General features: G+C 46.8%; 1 protein-coding gene across 3 annotated transcripts; it reads left to right on the top strand.

Moving 5' to 3' along the window:
- The first annotated feature begins 8,943 nt into the window (after window positions 1–8,943).
- VGLL2 (vestigial like family member 2) lies at window positions 8,944–16,308 on the top strand. 3 transcript variants are annotated; one of them, XM_066180503.1, is made up of 4 exons: window positions 8,944–9,136; window positions 11,328–11,619; window positions 13,320–13,835; window positions 14,896–16,308. In XM_066180503.1, the coding sequence occupies exons 1-4, from the start codon at window positions 9,056–9,058 to the stop codon at window positions 14,934–14,936; spliced, it is 930 nt and encodes a 309-aa protein (XP_066036600.1). In that variant the 5' UTR covers window positions 8,944–9,055; the 3' UTR covers window positions 14,937–16,308. The 3 variants fall into 3 exon arrangements, with proteins under 3 accessions (XP_066036600.1, XP_066036599.1, XP_066036601.1); XM_066180502.1 differs by having other exon boundaries at window positions 14,734–16,308; XM_066180504.1 differs by lacking the exon at window positions 13,320–13,835.
- Window positions 16,309–19,442: the final 3,134 nt, after the last annotated feature.

Raw genomic sequence — 19,442 nt, 5'->3', positions numbered from 1 at the left:
GGGACAGTCTAGCAGACATGTAAACTATAAACTCCACCTTTCAAAATATTTTGAGCTCTTCAGTGTGAAAAACACTGCCTATATTTTGGGCATTTTCCACACATACTTTAAATGATTTTTATTCTTTCTTAAAAGCAAAAGTATTGACTCTTTTTGTTGATAAAGAAACTTGTAACCGATATGTGTTTTAGGACAAATTGTGAGTACAGAAGAACACAGCTGAAGAAACAAGTGTGTTGGTAGAGAGATAATTGCCTTTTTACTAAGCCGGTGAGGATGGTATATTTTTTTGCTTAGTGTTTCATGTATGTGTGAAATCACTACTTTAGCATGTGCTCCCTGAGATGCAGAAGAAAACACAGTTTTGGCTAAAGCACATATAACTAGTTGGATCAAACATGCAGTGTCAGGATGCCCTGAACACCCTTTGAAAAATTCATTTTACCCTTGTGCCAGCTTTCTCTCATCTGTGCAAAAGCTGTGAGGCAGCATTACTGATTTAGGAGATTAGCACATACAATTCATGGAGTAGGAGTCATCTTGCTTTTCTCAAATAAGAGGAGCATACAGGAGGGTGCCACAAGGCAGTTGCTTTTAGGATCCTGGTGGAAGGATCCCTGGGGCAAGGCAAACTGGAGAACAGTGAACTGATGGACCCTATTTCTCTGGGGCAACTGACTTTAGACACTGTGACAGGGCAATGCACATAAACAACATGAGAGAGAACTTGCAACCAACTTCTGAAGCTCCAGTGAAGAGCAGGACACCTGCTGCAAGTAGAAAAGGAACAGTGTAACCATAATTCTGCGCATGCAGAATGAAGGGCAAGAGAGAACATAACAGGAAATAGGATGTATGACATCTTTTCTGACACTGGCTTCAAGCACTGTAACTGCACTTGCAGGTCATTGGAGCGTGGCACCTGCTGTGTTATGCTGATTGATAAAATTTGTCCTCCACCATGAGAACCCACTTGGGAGAGAGCACAACCCCCAATAATCAGTCTGTGGTTTCATCCAGAGCATGGCAGCAAGCTGTGCTCCATGTGGGAAGAGGCAGAAGCGGGGTGTCCCATTCGGCAGGAATGCGAGGACTGTGCAGTTTGCTTGGTGCTGGAAGGTGAGAGACTGAAATATGGTTTGGCACGTGCCGGCTGGAGAGACACGCTGAAAGACAGACTTCTGTCCTTGGGACAAAGCGCACAGCCTGTGGAGAGAAAAGAGTTCTAAGGGGTTCCTGAGTTTTCTGATTTTCCTCTGGAGCATGGAGCTGATGACAGGCTTTCCCCAACAGCTTCTCCTTGAGTGTTTCTGATTTCCCTGGAAATCACCCTCAGCACCTGCTTCAGCTGCCTGGCAAGCAACTACCTGCCTGCCCCGGGAAGGTGCACAAGGGCTCCTGAAGGCAGCAGCATCCCTGCACAGCAAAACCAATAAAGCCAGGTCCCAGCTTATTCCCAGGCTGGAAGTAAAAAAACCAAATCAGGGCAAGAGACACACAGATTAGTAAAATTGTCCCTGTAATCAGCAATAGACAGTATAACAAAAATTGATGCCTTAATGGTGGGCAAGCCAGTTTCCTTAATGCAGCAGTTGTAGTACTTCATGAGTCAGGGACACAAAAATAGCTTTGAGTTACCTTGCTGTTGCCCTCTGCATTTGGCCAGCTCTTCAGCTTTCATACTCTCCTTTGCAATAAACCATGCTCCCATCTCACCAGAGAACTGTCTGTATCAATTTCTGAAAAATGTCATTCAAAAATTATGGCAAATTCTGAGGCTAAATGAGTCTTGCCTATTAATTTCTTGTGAAGCAGCAACTCCAAGTATGTGCCAAACCATATGCTTGGCTCTTACCAGCTATATACAGAACTTCAACAAAAATGGTTATTTAATTTTTTAATGTTTTCCTCAGTTGGGTTATCTTTCTGAAATGAAAGCTGTGTTCTGTTACCTTGCTATAAAAACTGGATCTGCGTTTCAAAAATTTGATTTGTTAGAATAGTCTCTCCATCAATTTCACTCAGTAGACAAGAAGTTCTTTAATGCACACAGGTCTTCTCAGCAGAGGTGTGAAAATGGCTTACTTTTTCTAAGCCCATGGCTCTTGCCTCCTGTGCCAGCTCACTGACTGATTCATAGGCACGTGTAAAACTCTTTGCTGTTCAGGGAAGTGCCCACCTCAGCATGAGAAGAGGTTATTCTTCAAAAAGTACAACCATCCTGCATGAAGATCCCAGCACATGAGCCCTGATATGAGCATTACAATTTGCCTTTGAGGGTGTGTTTTGGTGTGGGATTTCATTTCGTTCACCCTTATTCTAATAATCTTGTATACAAGAAAGGGCATGGGGCACAAACTACATGTCCTCAATAGAGCCTGTAATAAAATGTTATTTATTATAAATAAGTCATCTCCATGTCTTTCCATATTAAAAGAGGTAAATTTACACAGATACTAATACAACAGTAAGTCAGAATTCCTATCTGGGCTACAATATGACCATGTATACACTGTTTTTCAGTGGACTGGACTGCAATATATAGTTATTATGAAAATCAAATGACATATTCTTTTGTCCCCTTCTCCCTCAGACAGTGCATACCTGTAGAGTCAGTATTTGTTCATTCTTTTCTTATTGTCCTCCTCTCTCCTTCTTGTTTGTTTTTTCAGCTTCATTTCTCAAGACGGAGTTTGATTTTGCAGCTATGAGGACTAAGTTCTCTATTAAATGTAACCATTTAAAAAAATTAAATGTAGGCTCTGTTCAGTTTCATAAAGCCAGGATATTTTCCAGGCCCTGGGATCATTCCTATTTACATTTAACCCAGAAGCTACATTATCTGGGGCAATTCTACGCAATGAGAATACAATTCCCTGTAGCATGGCTCCACCTCCAGTATTTTGCTATGAATTTTCTTTTTATTTTATTTTGTGATTTTGTTGCTTAAAGTATAATCTGTTACCATTTTCTAGCGGCATTCTCTCAAAGCTTAGTCAAATACACGTTGAATAAAACAGAAGTGAAGCTGTGAGCTCCTTAAGTATGATATAACATTGCCCACTCTGAGCAATTCAAGTTTCCACTTGAGGAAGACTTAATCAAGGAAGTTAAATGAGAGCCTTTCTTTTCCTCATCCCAGCTTTACATTGTTGGCAGTATACTAAAGTCTGTACAGACATTAAAAGACCTTACCTGTTTGTGCTCTGCTGAAAACCTGATTTTCATGTTTCATTGCATCGAGCCACTTACTCTCTCAAGCTGGTCTTCCTCTGCCACCTACCTCTCTTTGTCTGAAATATTATCGAAAAGAGTGGAAAGAAAGATGCTTCTAAAATGAACGCATTTACAGGAATTAAAGCCTTTGTATAAAAACATTTTCTTTTTCAAAACAAAATATGCAAAGGTACAACTGTGCAACCAAAATCACTGAGACTGGACATTGCAGAGGATCTATATATTGCACTTACATCAGGAGTTTAGTCCTGTATTAATAGGTCTGGTGCTTGAGAAACCTCAAAAGAGTGCAGACACAGCCTTTTTCTGCTTTCACATGAAAACAATTAAAAAAAAAAAAGTAAAATAAAACATAAATCCCCCCTATTTTGTGCATGGAGGTGATTGTTAAGGAAAATTTTCACTGAAATTATCTTCCTGCTCTGAGCAGAGAAAAAAATATGTATTATAGATCTTATATACAAACACAAAAGATATATCTTGGTGAATCTCAGAACAAGCCAGATTCAGCTTCTGGTGGCTCAGTGCTGAGAGGGAGAAAGAGGTGCACACTGATTCAGCTCAGATCTGAAAGTGCCAAAACACCTGCATCAGAAAAGCTGCTGTCCCTGCCTCTGAGGGAAAAACTGAGTCCGTTCCTCCGCTGACTGGAGAAAATAACTTCCATGAACTTTCCTATTGCAAAATCAAGCCCTAAATTCAATGCATTCAGTGTGTTCTCATGCGTGTGAATGTATTCCCTCTTGACAGCTCTGGATTTCCCTCCCAGCCCTGCATAATGACCTCTTCATCTGCCGCCATCAGTAGAGGGGAGACAGGTGATGCCTCTGGCCCGCCAGGGCTGGGCAGGACGGGTGAGTGACATGGGCCAGATGCTGCACCCTGTGCTGGGCTGCAGCTCCCCTGGACACACATCAGGGAGCAAAAATCACCACGTACATTCCAGCTGCTGCACAGCATGTCATGAGAGCAGACGTGCTGTCACATGTACAAATGCACACCAAACAGTGTCCGTATGTGTGGTTAATTAGCAGCTAACAGTCAGTTCTTTGACGTGTAAGGGGGAAAAAAGGGAAAGGGAGAAAAAAGATCCTACCTTCAAAGGAAGATCAAAATTAACTATACAAGCTCTCTGAGATTGAAACACAGGTTTTTCAGGACAGTGAAGGAGACAATTAAGTCAGTGATATGAGTCCCTTGATTTTAACTTTGTATTTTACTATATTTTTAATACTGATTTTTATCTTCCATGTCAGTTTATTCAGTATCCACAAAAACGACAAAGCCAGAAGCTCTTGAGCCTAAAGTCTTCTGCATTAATATAGACCCAGAGGCTGGACCTCAAAAACATCCCTGAGAACACCATGGTAACAGTTGCCAAGCCCTAAAAAACAAAAAGCTTTTAGGGATGTGCAGCACAAAGACTGACAAGATAAGAAAGAGGAACAGCATTATCTATCTTCATTCATTTCAGCCAAATTTGACCCATGTAAACTCAGAAGTAGCTCATTCAGCTATAAGTTAAGTATGTGCTGAGTCCTACAGGCCGATCGAGGCATCAGACAGTAAAGTAGAGAGCAGGAACAGGAAAAGTAGTGAAACTGAATTTATCATCTCATAAAGGAGGCATGACACAATATAAGTGATACACACAGCAAATAGACAAAAAAACCCAAGAAACAAGTCAACACAAAATCTGCATTATTTAGAAATATTAATACTGCCACATAGAAGTATAGTGTATGAACATTGTATAGGAATATTTGTATTAGCTCGTTTGTGGACTGTGCAAGATGATCACCAGTAACTTGAAAGTTGATATGAAATCACACCAATAAATTTAGCATGTAACATAGTAACAAGAAGACAGGTTAGTAAAGTGAGAATTGGGACATTTGGCAATATCTGAGTCCATTGCTGAGTCTCTTGGCCTTCTCAAGAACCAATAGCACATGAATGGAGCTGTTTGAAGAGTTGCACATCTATACCAAGGAAGACAAGTGATGAAAAATGTTTTAGAAAGGACGACTGTACAAGGCATCATGAGCAGGTGTCATAGGCTCACATGGGATCATCAATTTTCAGGCTAGTTACTTGCAATTTCAGTCAGATACGTAAGAGTATAGATGAAATTCCAGGAGGTTCACAATACCATCAGCTCCTCACCACCAAGCAGTCCATGTCTTTTATAGTACTTGTAGTAACAAAACTGAAAATATAGTGGTCATCCAATGGGACAGCACATCAGTATGATCACTTTAAAATTGTGTTATGGCAAAAAACCCCTATATTAAAAGCATCATTTGCAAAGAAAGTATTTTACTTTGTGTGTGCCTTCAGCAAGAGAAATGTTAGAAAAATAACAAATTCTTGCCTCAATATTTTTTAAACAATGTTGAATAGGTTGCAGATAAATGGTACAAAAACTATTAGAGGAATTGCAGTAGAAAATTAAGGACCTCCATCTATTTTGGCAGGAAAAAATATTATATGGAATAAAATAATTTTCATAAGAGAAAATATTACATACAAAAGGACTGTTTAGATAAGTGAACTAAGGCATTACATGAACCAACAGCTGGAGGCTAAAGCCAAGCCAGCCCAAACTGGATGAAGTCTGCTAAGCAGCCTAGCAAACGGCTGCAGCGAGGGCTGGATTCTCCACCCACCTCATGGTATCTTGTATTTGGAAAAGTATGCCTTACTGGAAACAGTGAAAGTCTCTCCGAGCTTCTAAAGACGTATGTTATGAACAGCAAGGATGATATATCTAGTACGATTGGAAAACCAGAAATGTCCCTTCTGGATGATAAATAGTTAATCCTTTCATTGAACACGATTCTCAGTGCTCAAACCTTCACACACCAGAGGCTGGCAGGCTACCACTGGATGTAGGATTTCCAGGGAAGGTGAGCAACAAATGTGGTCAGTGCTAACATGTTTCTGTCCCAGTCTTTCTGAATGTTGATGTTTAGTTTCATGATCTGTTTGTCTGATGAACCAGTTGCAGTAGTATCCAATTCTTGTTTTGTAAAAACTTCCGGCTTAGTTAGAAGATAACACTGACTTGCTTTATAGGAATGTTTTCTGAGGCAAGTTGTAACTTTCTGCATCTCACTGTTTCTCAGAACCTATCATTCTTTATTCTGAACAAGACTTTCTTTTCATACTATTGCTGTGAAATATTTACCAGTGTATGGCTTATGAGTAGGCCCACGCCAGTGCTGTGATGGTACACAGCCAGTTCTTAACACGTCCTTTCTAAAATTGTGCTTTCTTTACTGTTGTCATAATTTTCTCTCTGAGGTAACTCAGCTGTTTCTTTCCAAGTTTTTGTAATTCCTTATGTGACTCAATCCACCTAAAATTCTTTAGTTAAGACCAAGGAAGACTGTTTTCATATAATTGTAAACACACAGTGAGATCATTAATGAATATAGTTTCTGACCCTCGGTTTTCAGCATAATTTCCTACACCAGGACTAATGTCACAGATGCACCGGAGAGGCAAAATACTGCCAGCATTTTTGCATGAACGTTTGTATTGCTCTGCATTATTACACTGACGTTTACTTGTGTCTTACACTGCACATTTGTACACTCGAGTAACTGCCTCTAAAAGAGGCCTGATTCATACCAAGTCACATCAGACCCGATTTCCCTAGCATACACTTGGACATGAGGTAAAACCCCTGAATTCAGACCTCAAGGAGAGATTCTCCGGGGTACACAAGCTGGACGCCCTGCCGTATCACAGCACCAGTCACACATGTTGCTGTTACACCTTGGGCTTCTCCACACAAGGGAATGCTCAGCCTTGGCCAGTGTCAGGTCCTACCTTTGCTGTGGTACAGTGTCCTGGTGAAGGGCTGGTCTGAAGAGCAGGAAGGCATACTGTGTCTTTGGAGCAGGTGTTCATTGGGCTTGCCCTCGGAGAAATGGGCTTATTTTGGTACCTTGTCCTGGTACCAGCACACTATTACCTTTGAAACAGGCACAGGTCTGTGTGTGCTGGGAAAGCTCCCTACCTCTCACAAGCAGGGACACAGAGGAGAAGTGAGATCCCGTTGTCCCAAGAGAGATCCCTCAGTCTCTGACCATGAGGAGGGAAGGGCTGCTCTTTAACTGACTGCTTTAATTTGGACTCCAGCCACAGAATGAGTCCTTCCCTCTGGTGTGACTATTTCCTTACTGATCGGGCAAAATAAAATTATGGAGTATAGGTTACATTTCTTATTTTAAAGAGTAATACTCAAAGGTCGTCCCCTCATTTTCTTGACCACCAACATAAAATTGGTTCCGGTAGGAGAAGGAGCAACACTGAGGCAGCGCCCACAGTCACAGTTTTTCAGGCTGCACTGAAGTATGAAAAACGAATTTCCCAAACTAGAACAGGAAAAAGAGATTTGTTTAAATATGAATGCTAACACTTGCACCTGGCACAGAAAACATTGAAATATACTCATTAGGCACTGAAATATGATTTTGGTGAACGACAGGCATTCAAAACAATTTCTAGCAGTTGGAATATAAAAATTGCATTTTGAAGAGATAGAGTCAATGTTTAGTTTTAAATATGAGGTTTTTCTGCTAAAATTAGTTTAAATATTTCCAGGTCTTCAGAATTCAAAGTGTTCATTGTTTTCAGATTTTCACCTATACTTTTGTAACCAATCAGCATTTGAAAACTGAATAATATTCTTACTCTCGTATTTTCTATATTTTTTTCTGCTTTATTACAGGTGCTTAAAACAAAACAAAGTGGGTCTCTTCTCACAGTAGTTTTCACCCGTACCATGAAGCTGAACATTTCAAAGAGTTGATATTGAAATGAGAACTTACATCTCTGTTAAAAAATAATTTGCCCCCTATGCAACTCCTTTAAAATGAGCAGTGAAGATACATTCAACCTATTTACAACTTTGCGTGTCATACTCAGCAGAAAGCGAGGGAGTAAATCCAGTTTACCTTCATGATAATTTGTTGTTTTGGCATGACTTTGCCCTCGGCGTTGTTTTAGTTTCTATTAAATGCAAAAGCATCGCTGTTCCCGGGATTTGTAATGATTCAAAAGTTTCTGGGGAGATTCCTCCTTGGGAGCAACTGTTTTTTCCTCCTTTGGTTTATCAGACTCCTCAGCTCCTGTGGCTTAGGTGGTGGCATTTTCCGGCGGACGCCAGACTTGGCGGGATTTGGATGGGGTCACCCAGATCCCTGCCTTTCCCAGAGCTCCACTTCGCCCGGGCCAGAAGCGGGGGCCGACGATGTGGGGGGCGGCAGGGGCATCCTCCCCGGGGGCGGCGGGGCAGCACCCGGCACAGGAGGCATGCGGAATGTAATGAAATAAATGAAATAAAATAAAAAGCAGAGGGAGATGGGTTGACTCGCTGCGTAAGCCCCCATCTTTCGCCGATGCCCCGTGTCCCCCCGCACCCTGCCCGCCTCCTGCGTGGCCGGAGGTGTCCCTGCGCCTCCTGCCCCGCTACTCCCGGGCAGTCCCGGCTGCGAACGGGGTCTCCCTGCTGCCCCCGCCTCTGCCACCCGCCGGACCCGGGGCTGAAATTCCCCCGGCGGCCGGGGAGCCCCTCCGGTCCCGGCGCATTTGCGGGAGAGAGCCACGCTATATGAAGGGCAGAAGGCAGGGAAAGAAGGCAGAGAGGGGGTGTCAGCACAGCCCAGCGCAGCCTCATCCCCCCTCACTCCTCCCACCAGTGCGTGGTGCCTCTTAACCCCCGGGAGCCTCCCTCCCCCGAAGCATTACTCCACTTTGCAGAACACGAGTTGATGAGGAAAAAAATACTTCTCGGCCGCGGCCAGCCATGAGCTGTTTGGATGTTATGTACCAAGTTTACGGTCCTCCGCAGCCCTACTTCGCAGCAGCCTACAGCCCCTACCGCCAGGTACGTGTGGGGGACAGCGGTGAAGAGGCAGAAGGTGGGAGGGGTGTCGTCTGGAGGATGGCCGTCTGGGGCCTCACCAAAGGGGAAAAGGGAAAAGGAGAAGGGGAGGGGAAAGGGGGGGCGGGAGGGGGGGAGAACTGGGAGCCTGCGATGGTGAGCGGAGCAGAACCGCATCCCACCTTAGTGCGGGGCTCGGCAGGGTACGTACCCCGGCGGCAAACGACGGGCTTCGGGATGCCTTGGGCGAGAGGACGCGATTTTAACGCTCCGGAGGATTTTTTTGGGAATTGTTTGCTTGTTTGTTTGTTTTAAAATGTTTGCTTGTTTGTTTTCTTTAACGGGACGGGCTACTTCCGAGCGCGGCGGGTCGGGGTAGCGACGTCCACGGTGCGTGGGGACCGTCGGGAGCTGCGAGGCCGGGCTTCCCGGCGCATCGCTCACCCCTGCGCGCCGGCATCCCGGCCGCTACCACGGAAGCCGCTTGGTGCAGAGATTTTACAGCCGCCTCGGAGGGGTGCTCCGGAGTTACGCTCTGGAAGCGGGGGAGGCGAGAGAGACGGGAGGTTGAGGGATTTCCCCGGTTTGGCGATGGCGGAGGAAACCGCAGCCGCCAAGAGGAGCAAGGGGCTGCAGGATGCTCCCCTCTCCCGGGGCGCTGTCGGAGGCGGCGGGACCCCGGGACATTCCCCAGCTCCTCCGGCTGCGGGACCCGCGGGTACTTTCTGAGCTGGAGCCACGTCCCGCCGCCTCATTGCGCGTAGCTCCGCCCGGGCGGTGGCGGGTTATCAGCTAATCCCGAGGTTTCAAGACAAGGATCGCTCCGGCCGAGGGAATGTTTCGGGCAGGCATGACTCGTGGTGCGCGGGGATCTGCTGGCGCCGGGACGTGCACGGTCCCGCGTGGGTCAGGCTCGGCTCCCCGGGCTGCACCTGCTGCACACCGCTTTCCTTCTAAGCCTCTGCTTTCCCAGATTTTCCCTCGCCCTTACCTCTTCCAGAAATTAATTCCTTCCTCCCCCAGCATAAGGAAAAAGGGGATGGGTATGGAGAACAGCGGCCCGGGCCCGAGGCGGGTGCAGCCCCCGCCGTGCCGGGCCGGGCCGGGGCCCGCGGCGTGGAGGTCCCCGTGACAGCTCCAGCGCCCGGCAGCGGGGCCCAGGACCCGTCACAAATAGCAGATGATGTCTTCCTCCACCTTGCCTTCCCTCCCACCACCCCCTCAGCCCCCGGCTTATGACATTATTAAGGGGATGATCATTACCTCAATGGCCGAACAGGCAGCCAAGCGGAAAGGCGGTCGTCGCGACGAGTGACATTATCAAATATATCGCGTGTCTTGGCCCAAGTCTCTGCCCCGTCTCCTCGGTTCTTCCCCCGCCGGCCGCCCAAAGGCTCTGCCCGCAGCGGCCAAGCCCGGGCTCCGAAGCCAAGCGCTTATTGCTAAGAAACTCTCAGCAGCTGCAGACACGCTAACGCGCATAAAGACGGGAAACATCCGGCAAACTTCACAACGCCCGCTCTTTTCCCACTCGACGGAGCCCAGCAAAAGGAGATTAATCGTGTAGTAAATACTTGGAGCGTCTTGGTGTCCAGGGAAATGCTGAGTTTTGCCCTGAAGTGTGTTTGAGACTGTCAGTCTTTTCCCCCCCTCTTTCCTTCTACCTCGCCGCTGCGGGTTACGGGACACTCTTTACACCAGATTTTCGGAGCCGTGCACCGAGCGGCTCCCGCCTTCTCCCAGCTGCCGGCAGTGCTCCGTGGGTGCTCGGCCGTCGCCCGCCCGTGCCTCCGCACTGCAGCCCCTCGGCGACCGCCGTCCGCTCCGAAACCAGCTGCAAAGAGCATTTTTTTTTGCGGGGCTTGATGCGGGGGACCTGGCGGTGTGACCTCTGCGCGGCCGAGCCTTCCCCACCCGGCGGCTGTCTGCCTCCATCCCGTTCGGCACCTATGGGTTTCGGTCCCCCAGCCCTATTTGCAGTTCCTTCGCTGTCCCCGGACTACAGAGGGCGAGATGGGGGTGTGGGGATTGTGGTGTACGCTGAGGGAGCGGCGGGCAGCCGAGGACCAGACTTTGGCATCCTCTCGGAAAGACCGCGGGAGAGGGCTCGGCGCTGCGCCCCGGATAGCACCGGGAGAGCCAGCGCACCTTGGCGTGCTGCATGACCGCCTCCGTTTTCTTTCCTTCCCTGCAGAAACTCGCCTTTTACTCCAAAATGCAGGAAGCCCCGGAGAGCGGCAACAGCGCCAGCGCCGGCAGCTCCTTCTCCAGCCACCCCGCGGCCAGCATCAAGGAGGAGGACTGCAGCCCCGAGAAGGAGCGACCCCCCGAGGCCGAGTACATCAGCTCCCGCTGTGTCCTCTTCACCTACTTCCAGGGGGACATCAGCGCCGTGGTGGATGAGCACTTCAGCCGGGCGCTCAGCCAGCCCAGCAGCTTCTCCCTGGGCAGCGCGAAGGCGGTGCGGAACGCTGGCTCCTGGCGGGGTGAGCGCCCAGCGCGGCGCGGGGGCGTCGGGCATGCGGGGGGCGGTGGAGGCTCCCTCTGGGCCCGCACTTCGTCCCCGCCTCAGCTGCGCCTCCCGGCTCTCTCCTCCCTCCCACCAGCGGCTGGTGGCCGGCGGGCATCCCCTGGGATCCCAGGCTAGGAGCTGCCAGCTGCTTGGCCCTCTTAGGGTAAAAAAGAGAAGAACAAAGCCCTTCAGATTATGCAGGGATGGGGCATGGCCCAGGGGGAAAGCAGCCTGAGCGGTGGTCGGGGGAAAAAATGTCTTTTCACTGCAGGTGCTTTTCTTGGAGGGGACTACCGGCCAACTAGCCACAGAGTGACTCCCAAACTGTGACTGTGACCAGTGTATTCCCCATTGACCCCAGCTTCCAGTTTAGAGTGGTCATAGAGATGGGAGCAAAGCAAAATGCAAATGTGGGAACCATCTCATCAGCTTCCCACCTCTAAAAAAAATGATTATGTGTGTCCCTGTATCTTGCCCTGCATCTATCACCACCCTGATTGCTGCTGGAGCACTGACAAGGACTCTTAAGTTTCTGAAAACAAGGGCTTCCAGACCTGCCCATGGCCAAGTGCTGGCAAGGCCAAGGCTGTGGCTTATCCACAGCTCTCCGTATCCATGCCTGATTCACACAGGACAGCCCCACGAGGGTAGTCAGGGCAGAGGGAAATAACCTTCCCCACACTCCATCTGCCAGAGAATTAGGGCTGGCACTTCCTTGTGGGCAGTCTTAGTAACCCTCCCTCACAGGGCCACCTGCTCGGCCAGGGCTGGTTTCCCAGACCCTGCACAGATTGTTGTCTGTAGTATCTAAGAATATTTCACGGGTGAGAGATATTCAGTGCTGGAATTGATGGCAGTAGAGGAGGTTTTTTTGTTCATCATGAACTGCTCTCCCTTCTCCCAAGCAATGCCAAGTCTCAGAGCTGACATACTTCCCTGGCAGAGAAGTATTAGGAACATGGTTTTATTTCTTTCAGGAACAGTGTGCATTCCCAATTAATCATGCATTACATCTATTTGTGCTATTAATAATCACCAGCCCATCTTGCACGTTGCTAACTGGGCTAAGAAAATGTAGGGTCCTTTTCCTTTGCCCTGCCAATCTCCAAAATTCTGCTCACAAAAAACATACCTAAGAAACAGACCACTATAGAGAATTGCCCTCAGATATTTGAGTAATTCAAACTTGCCTTTAGTCACATCTCTCACTGTTCCTGCCCACTTTGCAACTGCACTGAGGCAGCAGCCACTTTCCAGGAAGCTTTGGGCATAAATGCTTAGACAAGAAATTACTAAAAAAACAAACAAGATAAACCCAATCCTGAAAATTTAAGTGGTGTGTAGTAGCTCTCACTCAGTTTCCACTACCGAAGAAAAGAGATGCTTCTCTCACCTTAGGTAACAACCTTTCGCCCATCTACATATTAAGAGAAAGCTGGAGGATATAGTTGCGGTTTCATGGATAAGCCATAGGCTAGGTGTGTTGAATGTTTAGTTGGAGAGGAATCTGTACTTGTTTCAAGCAAGTTCTTATGTTTGCCAGTTTTTCATGGAATAAAGGGAATGAAAGGACCGATTTGGGCAGATCAGGGAAGGACAGAGCCCTAGGGGAAGGATATCAAGGCTTGTGGGGTGTGCTCATTGCTGACTTTCTTTCCCACTTCGTTCACCCAGATGGTTCCTTCCCAATGAGTCAGCGCATCTTCCCGCCATCCTTCTGGAACAGCACGTACCAGCCCTCCTCGGTCCCAGCCAGCCTGAACAGCCCCCTGGCAGCTGCCGCCCACAGCGAGCTGCCCTTCGCCACTGCCACCGACCCCTACGCGCCCACCTCCCTGCACGGCCACCTGCACCAGGGCGGCCCCGAGCCCTGGCACCACGCCCACCACCACCACCACCACCACCACCACCACCCCTACATCGGGACACAGAGCACAGCCTACCCCCGCCCCACCGCCATGCACGAGGTCTACGGGCCCCACTTCGACCCCCGCTACGGCTCCCTCCTGGTGCCCACTGCCTCCGTCCGCCCCCACCGCCTCACGCCCGCCTCCGTGTCCACGCCAGTCAGCCCTCCCTGTGAACTGGGCAAGAGCGAAGCGGGCACTGCTGCAGCCTGGACGACGCCAGGCCCCTTCCCCAATGCCACAGGAGACATGGCACAGAGCATTGGCCTCAATGTGGACACAGGTAATGAGCTGCCCTCGGTCCATCCACCCCTGCTCCCTGATTCTACACCATCCATAGCAGTAGGGAAGGTCTCATGGGGAGTGGCTGAGGTTCTGCTGTGGGAGAATGTAGTGAGGGTGGAAGCCCCATGTGTGACACCTGAGCTCTGCCCTGGGTGCTCTCCTTGGGGCTCTCAGGCCAGACAAGCTAGTAAAGGGAGAGGAAGGACAGGACAGGCCAACACATCACATCTCCATAACATTATTTGAATTTTTGATGCCCTCAAATGTGCCCTGAGGCTACAGGATGCTTTGAGGTACTTTTGTCCTAGCCCTGGTCTTGCTCCTACATTGAGCAGCAAGAGCTGGGAGCAGAATGGAGCAGCCCAAAGATCATTTCTTGGCCCTATCCATGTGCTGTCCTGAGGGGTCCCTTCTAGACACCATGCAGGTTAATGAACTAGCTCCTCTCCTTATTTACCTTTTCCTTCCAGTTTTTGAGAAGAAAGCGCAATTACATTTGCTGAGCTAAAAAACTAGTGGTCTTCCCCTGGTAGTGCCTGTTGGGGTGTCTGGAACCAAGGCTGTGGCTGTAGTGCTGACAAAAATGGGTACACAGGCACAGTCAGCAGTGACAGATCCTGAGTCAGCGTTGTTAAGGGAAGGAAAGTCTGCTCCATGCTGGTTTTGTTATTGCAGCCACAAATGGCTCCTTATGGTGTCCTCACTTTAATCAGAAGGGATGTGTGCCTTTCTCCAGTCTGGCTGGGGCTCTTCTTATTTCACAGCCTTCTGGCACTCTGAAGATCCCATGCTTTAGACTGATCTCAGCTGGCAAGAAACGCAATTTGTTTTCCTCTGTTCTTAAATGCCTGTACCTATTTTTCTTCTTCCTTTTTTTTTCTTCTCTCCGTTCTTAGGTTTGCAACCTCAGGATAAAAGCAAGGATCTGTACTGGTTTTAGAGCTGTCCTTCACTCTTCTTCCCCTGGCTCTCCCCTGTAGCTCTCTACCCGTTAGACATGGTGGCATTCAGAGCTGAAATCGGGTCAGTTTGTAACAGCTTCTGATCTTGGTTTGCAGCTCGCCGTTACTCCTTCTGTGGTGGATCCCTTCTGAGCTGATGTGCTGACTCAAAGACTCTCAGATCCCCCCTTGCCCTTTTCCAAGCCCACTGTGGCCCTGCTGCTCGGGGAAAGACAACGGGATTTAAAAGCACCTGGCATTGCAAGGGCGATACTTTAGACGTGTTTTGGAAAGGAAAGTCGTTCCATTGCAAGAGGAGAGCCAAAGACATTGAACTTCTATTTAAGCAGACCCCACACTCAGACCTGCAGCCAGACTACTCTGAAAGAGTCAAATGGCATCTTGAATGGTGATGCGAAACCACTGGCCTTCATACAGGCAACAGAGGAAATTGTGGGGGGTTTTTTAGTGGTGTGAATATTTTTTTTATGGCAATGAAAGTTATTTCTTGAATGCAACCATGGGAAAGCTACTAAGCAGTTTTGAACTGGATTTTTATTTTGCATTATAGAAAAGTAAAAGGAGAAGAAATTGGATCTCATGAACATTTTTGGACTACTAAGGAACTGGTCAGATTTTTCAGCTTTGTGGTTGTGAGTGGCAAGTGTCTGACTGGGGCCACCTGCCCTGGACTTACAGAAATGCAGCTGTTCCTCTCACAACTGCTTAAATCCCAGAAAGACAAAAACCAAGGTGGCACTTCTCAGAGTTTGGCACATTTGCATTGGCTGTATAACAGTTGTTTGTTGGGGGTGGGGTTGTTTGTTTGGTTTTGGTTGGTTTTTGGGTGGGGTTTTTTTGTTTGTTTTTTTGGGGGGGGTTTTCTTTCTTTTTTTTCTTTCTTTTTACAATAAATATTTTCTGGTGAAAGTTAAACCCTCTTAAATCAGGGGGAGAAAGGAATCCGATGAAGAATGGCTCACCTCCAACCCAACAGCGTTTAAAGGGAAAAGCACAATGGACATTAGTTCTGAGTTGCCTCTAACACTTCCCTTTGTCTACTTGTTGCTGTCATTTTGCCACTTTAGTAGTTGTTTTGTTTGGGGTTTTTTGAAAGGGGGAATTAGATATTTAACAGTAGCAAAGCTGTATTAAAGGTATCTCCTTCTTTCATTCTGTGTACTTTAATGAAGAATTAAAGCTAAATAAGAGAAACGAAGCAAACTGGAAACTTCAGGATGAAGCAGAAAGCGTATCTCTCACATGGATGAAGTGAGTTATTTTATTATTTTGCATGAAAGATAAATTGAAATCCTAGCAGCTGAAAATATTTTCTTGATTAGTAAAATACACAGAGATAAATACAAAAGATAAGAAAATATGAGACCATTGCAGTGATACATTTTAGAGTCTGGTGTGTCTGTAAAATTGGTTGAAGTAAGGGTACTGCTCTATATTTCTTCTGCTAGAAGAGGGGACTGTAGCATATAGAATTGCTATTGCAGTAGTAAATTAAAATGTTACTACCAGATGATGAATAATTAATGAAACAGGGCAGAAATGGCACTTACCCTATACTTAAAAGCTGACTATGTTTATAGACAAAACATCTGATCTCAATACTATGGTGTTTTGGGGTTTTTCTGTTTGTGGTTTTTTTGTTTGTTTTTTTTTCTCCTTAATGTAATGTCTTTGAAGCTGACAAATTTTAAAGCATATAGTAGGAAATTCCTAACATTACCCCCTGACACTGGAAGAAGCAGTAGAAAATGAACTTTTCTGCTGCGATGAGAGTTTTTACTTCCCAAACTTTCACATAATTTGGCATAGTGTTCACTGTGCGTCAGAAGTTGAGTTACAAATAACCCAAACTTTCTTGTCCTAGGTTTGCTGATAACTCAGTTTCTGGGAAAAAATAGGAATCCTAACAGAAAGAGTTTGACAAAGCATTGTGAGTACATACTGTGAGAAGATGACCAGGAGCACCCATGGCCAGAGCTGAGCAAATGGCAGGGGGGGGACTTGCTGATTCCTTCAGCCAGACAAACTGTTAGGCATTTTTCCCTTAGCCTCCAAATAGCCAGAACCCAGACAAGCTGCAAAGGGCAAGGGAATGACCCCAGGATTTACATTATTTGTTAAACCAAAAACATTCCAAGGTGTTTCTCAATGAAGAAGGCACCAGCTTCTTGCAGGAGGAAAGTAACTAAAAATGATGTTTAACTGCAGAAGCTTAAAGTTAGCAGGGTTATTTTGTAAGCATTTTTTCTGAGAGCTTTTTCAGGCTGTTTTTAAAGGGGTTTTTGTTTGTTTGTTTGGGGTTTTTTGTTTTTTGGTTTTTTTAAAGATGAATTTGAGTCTATGATTTGTTGTGATTCACCACAATTATTTCTTTTTTCTTTCTTTTTTACTTCCCTCTTCTCTGCAATTTTTAATGAGGAGGGCTGAGTGATGCAGGCCAAATACATTTGGAAATATTCATGTAAGCATAAACGGGTAATTTACTACACTGGCATTTACGATGCATTTTGGCTGTGAATGTATTCAAGCATGAGAATTTATCCAATGAATCCATGAAGGGTGCACTTTTTGTTGTTTTATCATGGAAACATCTAAACACAAAAGCCAAGACAGTGGCTCAAGGTGCTAAAAGTGCAAACAACTTTTTAAAAATGCTCCAACTCTGGGTGGACTGCAGCCTGAAAGCACACATGCCCTGTTTTGACTGAGCCTTGCAGTTTTGCTCACTCTGTGTTATTCTGACTCCTGAAGGACCACTCACAGCACCAACCTTTAAGGCTTGGGCAGTAGTCTTTGCAGGACTGAGGCCACAGCTCCTAATGCAGTAACAGTACACATGACCTCCGTGCCATTTCTCTAGTCTGTTTTATCCCTCTTTGCATCATAGGTTATTACTCCCTTAGTCATAAATATTTGCAGAAAATCTGGAATTACAAAATAAACCCTTAGATGTTACATCAATATTACCTGTCACATGCTTGTCACATACTGAAAGGGATATGAGTCCCCATCTCTGCAGCCTGAAGAGCAAATCCTCTTGCTGTCCCTTTCTGAATGTCATGCACCACACTGTGCTCTCTAGCTGCTCACCTGACAAACAGACTAGCCCAGCTGGGGCAGACAAATAGACACAAACAGCTTCAAACCCATTTGTGTTGAGTCCAGCGAAGGAGGCAGAGGGACAGCATCTGCTGCGGAGCATGACAGTGCTGGACATAGCAAGGGTATCTGCTGCTGCCCAATAGCAAGAGTGTCCTCTCCCCAAGGAGTTTCCAAAATGAGCTCTGGATGTATTCACCACAGATATTTATTTCCCTTTCTGAATATAGCTCAAAATTAGCAAAGCACAAACGGAATAATATCTTAATGATCTCTGAGGTTAAAAGTGATCAAGGGAAGGATGGAGGTAGGGATAGGGCATAGTATTTGTGGGTGCAGTCTCCACTTAATTTTAATGAGGTTTTTGCTTCAGTACAGCTGCAGTCGCAAGAATGAAGCATAAAACCCTTAAATGCATATATGTGCCCCTACACTTACAGTCTAATGTTGGAGACCTTTAGGGCTTTGCTTCTTATCTCCTCTTCCAGTGTGTTTGCCTCAGCAGAGGAGGAAGGAGGGAGGAGACAGAAGGTGAATAATCCCTTTTGAGTTCCCCAGACTGGGCTGCCGCCTCTGGGGAAATGTATCTGCCCTGTCTCCTCCTTGGGTCAGGAGCTGCCTACCCTTCTCGCCTTCCCTTTGATGTCATATTTAGGTTCACAAGAGAAGCTCTAGCTAGGGCTTAAATGTTGGGCCCTCCTTGGAAGGGAGGAAAATGCTTCTGGTGGCTTTGGATGCAGCAGCGTTCTCTAACTGGCAGTTGCTGTGCATCTTTTTCTGGGCAAGTGTTGTAATTAGCGTGCCCTTTTGATTACAGAAGGATGAGCCAGCTCCTGTGGAGGATTGTAGTGTCCTGGCTGTCTTCCCGGGTCTGCCACCCAGAGGAGCAGTTGCAGCAGGGAAAGGAGAGACTCCTGTGGTTATTTTCAGGAGTGAAACATTGATTTTGTATGCTACGAAATTTTGCATAGGGAAACGCAAGCAGGAGATCTTAAAAAAAAAAAAAAAAAAAAAAAAAAAAAAAAAAAAAAAAGGAAAAGGGGAAAAAAAAGAAAAAGAAAATGAGAAAAAAGTTTTCCTTCAGTCAGTTCCCAAGCTTTCAAGCTGTGGGACTACAGCCTAGGGAACCATACGGTTAATTTAGTTCCCAGCATGGCAACATTATTATCTAATCTGAATGTAGTGACAAGTAACTCAGGCTGGGTTCTTCATGTCCATTTCTAATTGTAGAGGAGGAGCTACATTTGCAGCGCACCTTCTACTGCCTCCTTAGCCAGTATAGCCAGGGAATAATGTGCATCAGAGCTGTAAGTGTAAATTGCAGCAGAGAGGCCCTGGGGTGCTATGTCCCCACCCTCCGGCCCCTGCCTTCCTTGCATCAGGACCTGCAAGAGATAGGGAAGGTTCTGGAACAGCCCATTTAGGAGAGCTGGACTGCAGGAATGCAGGGATGCAGAGAGTACAAATGCAGATGTGCAGGAGTGCAGGGGTGCAGGAGTGCAGGGGTGCAGGGGTGCAGGGGTGCAGGGGTACTGGGCTGCAGT

This window comes from Chamaea fasciata, unplaced genomic scaffold, assembly GCF_029207755.1.
Source record: "Chamaea fasciata isolate MVZ Bird 193981 ecotype frontalis unplaced genomic scaffold, bChaFas1.0.hap1 SCAF_3, whole genome shotgun sequence".
In the NCBI taxonomy this organism is placed as follows: Eukaryota; Metazoa; Chordata; class Aves; order Passeriformes; family Sylviidae; genus Chamaea; species Chamaea fasciata.
The sequence above is the reverse complement of the archived record's forward strand: the minus strand, read 5'-3'. Positions and strand labels throughout refer to the sequence as shown.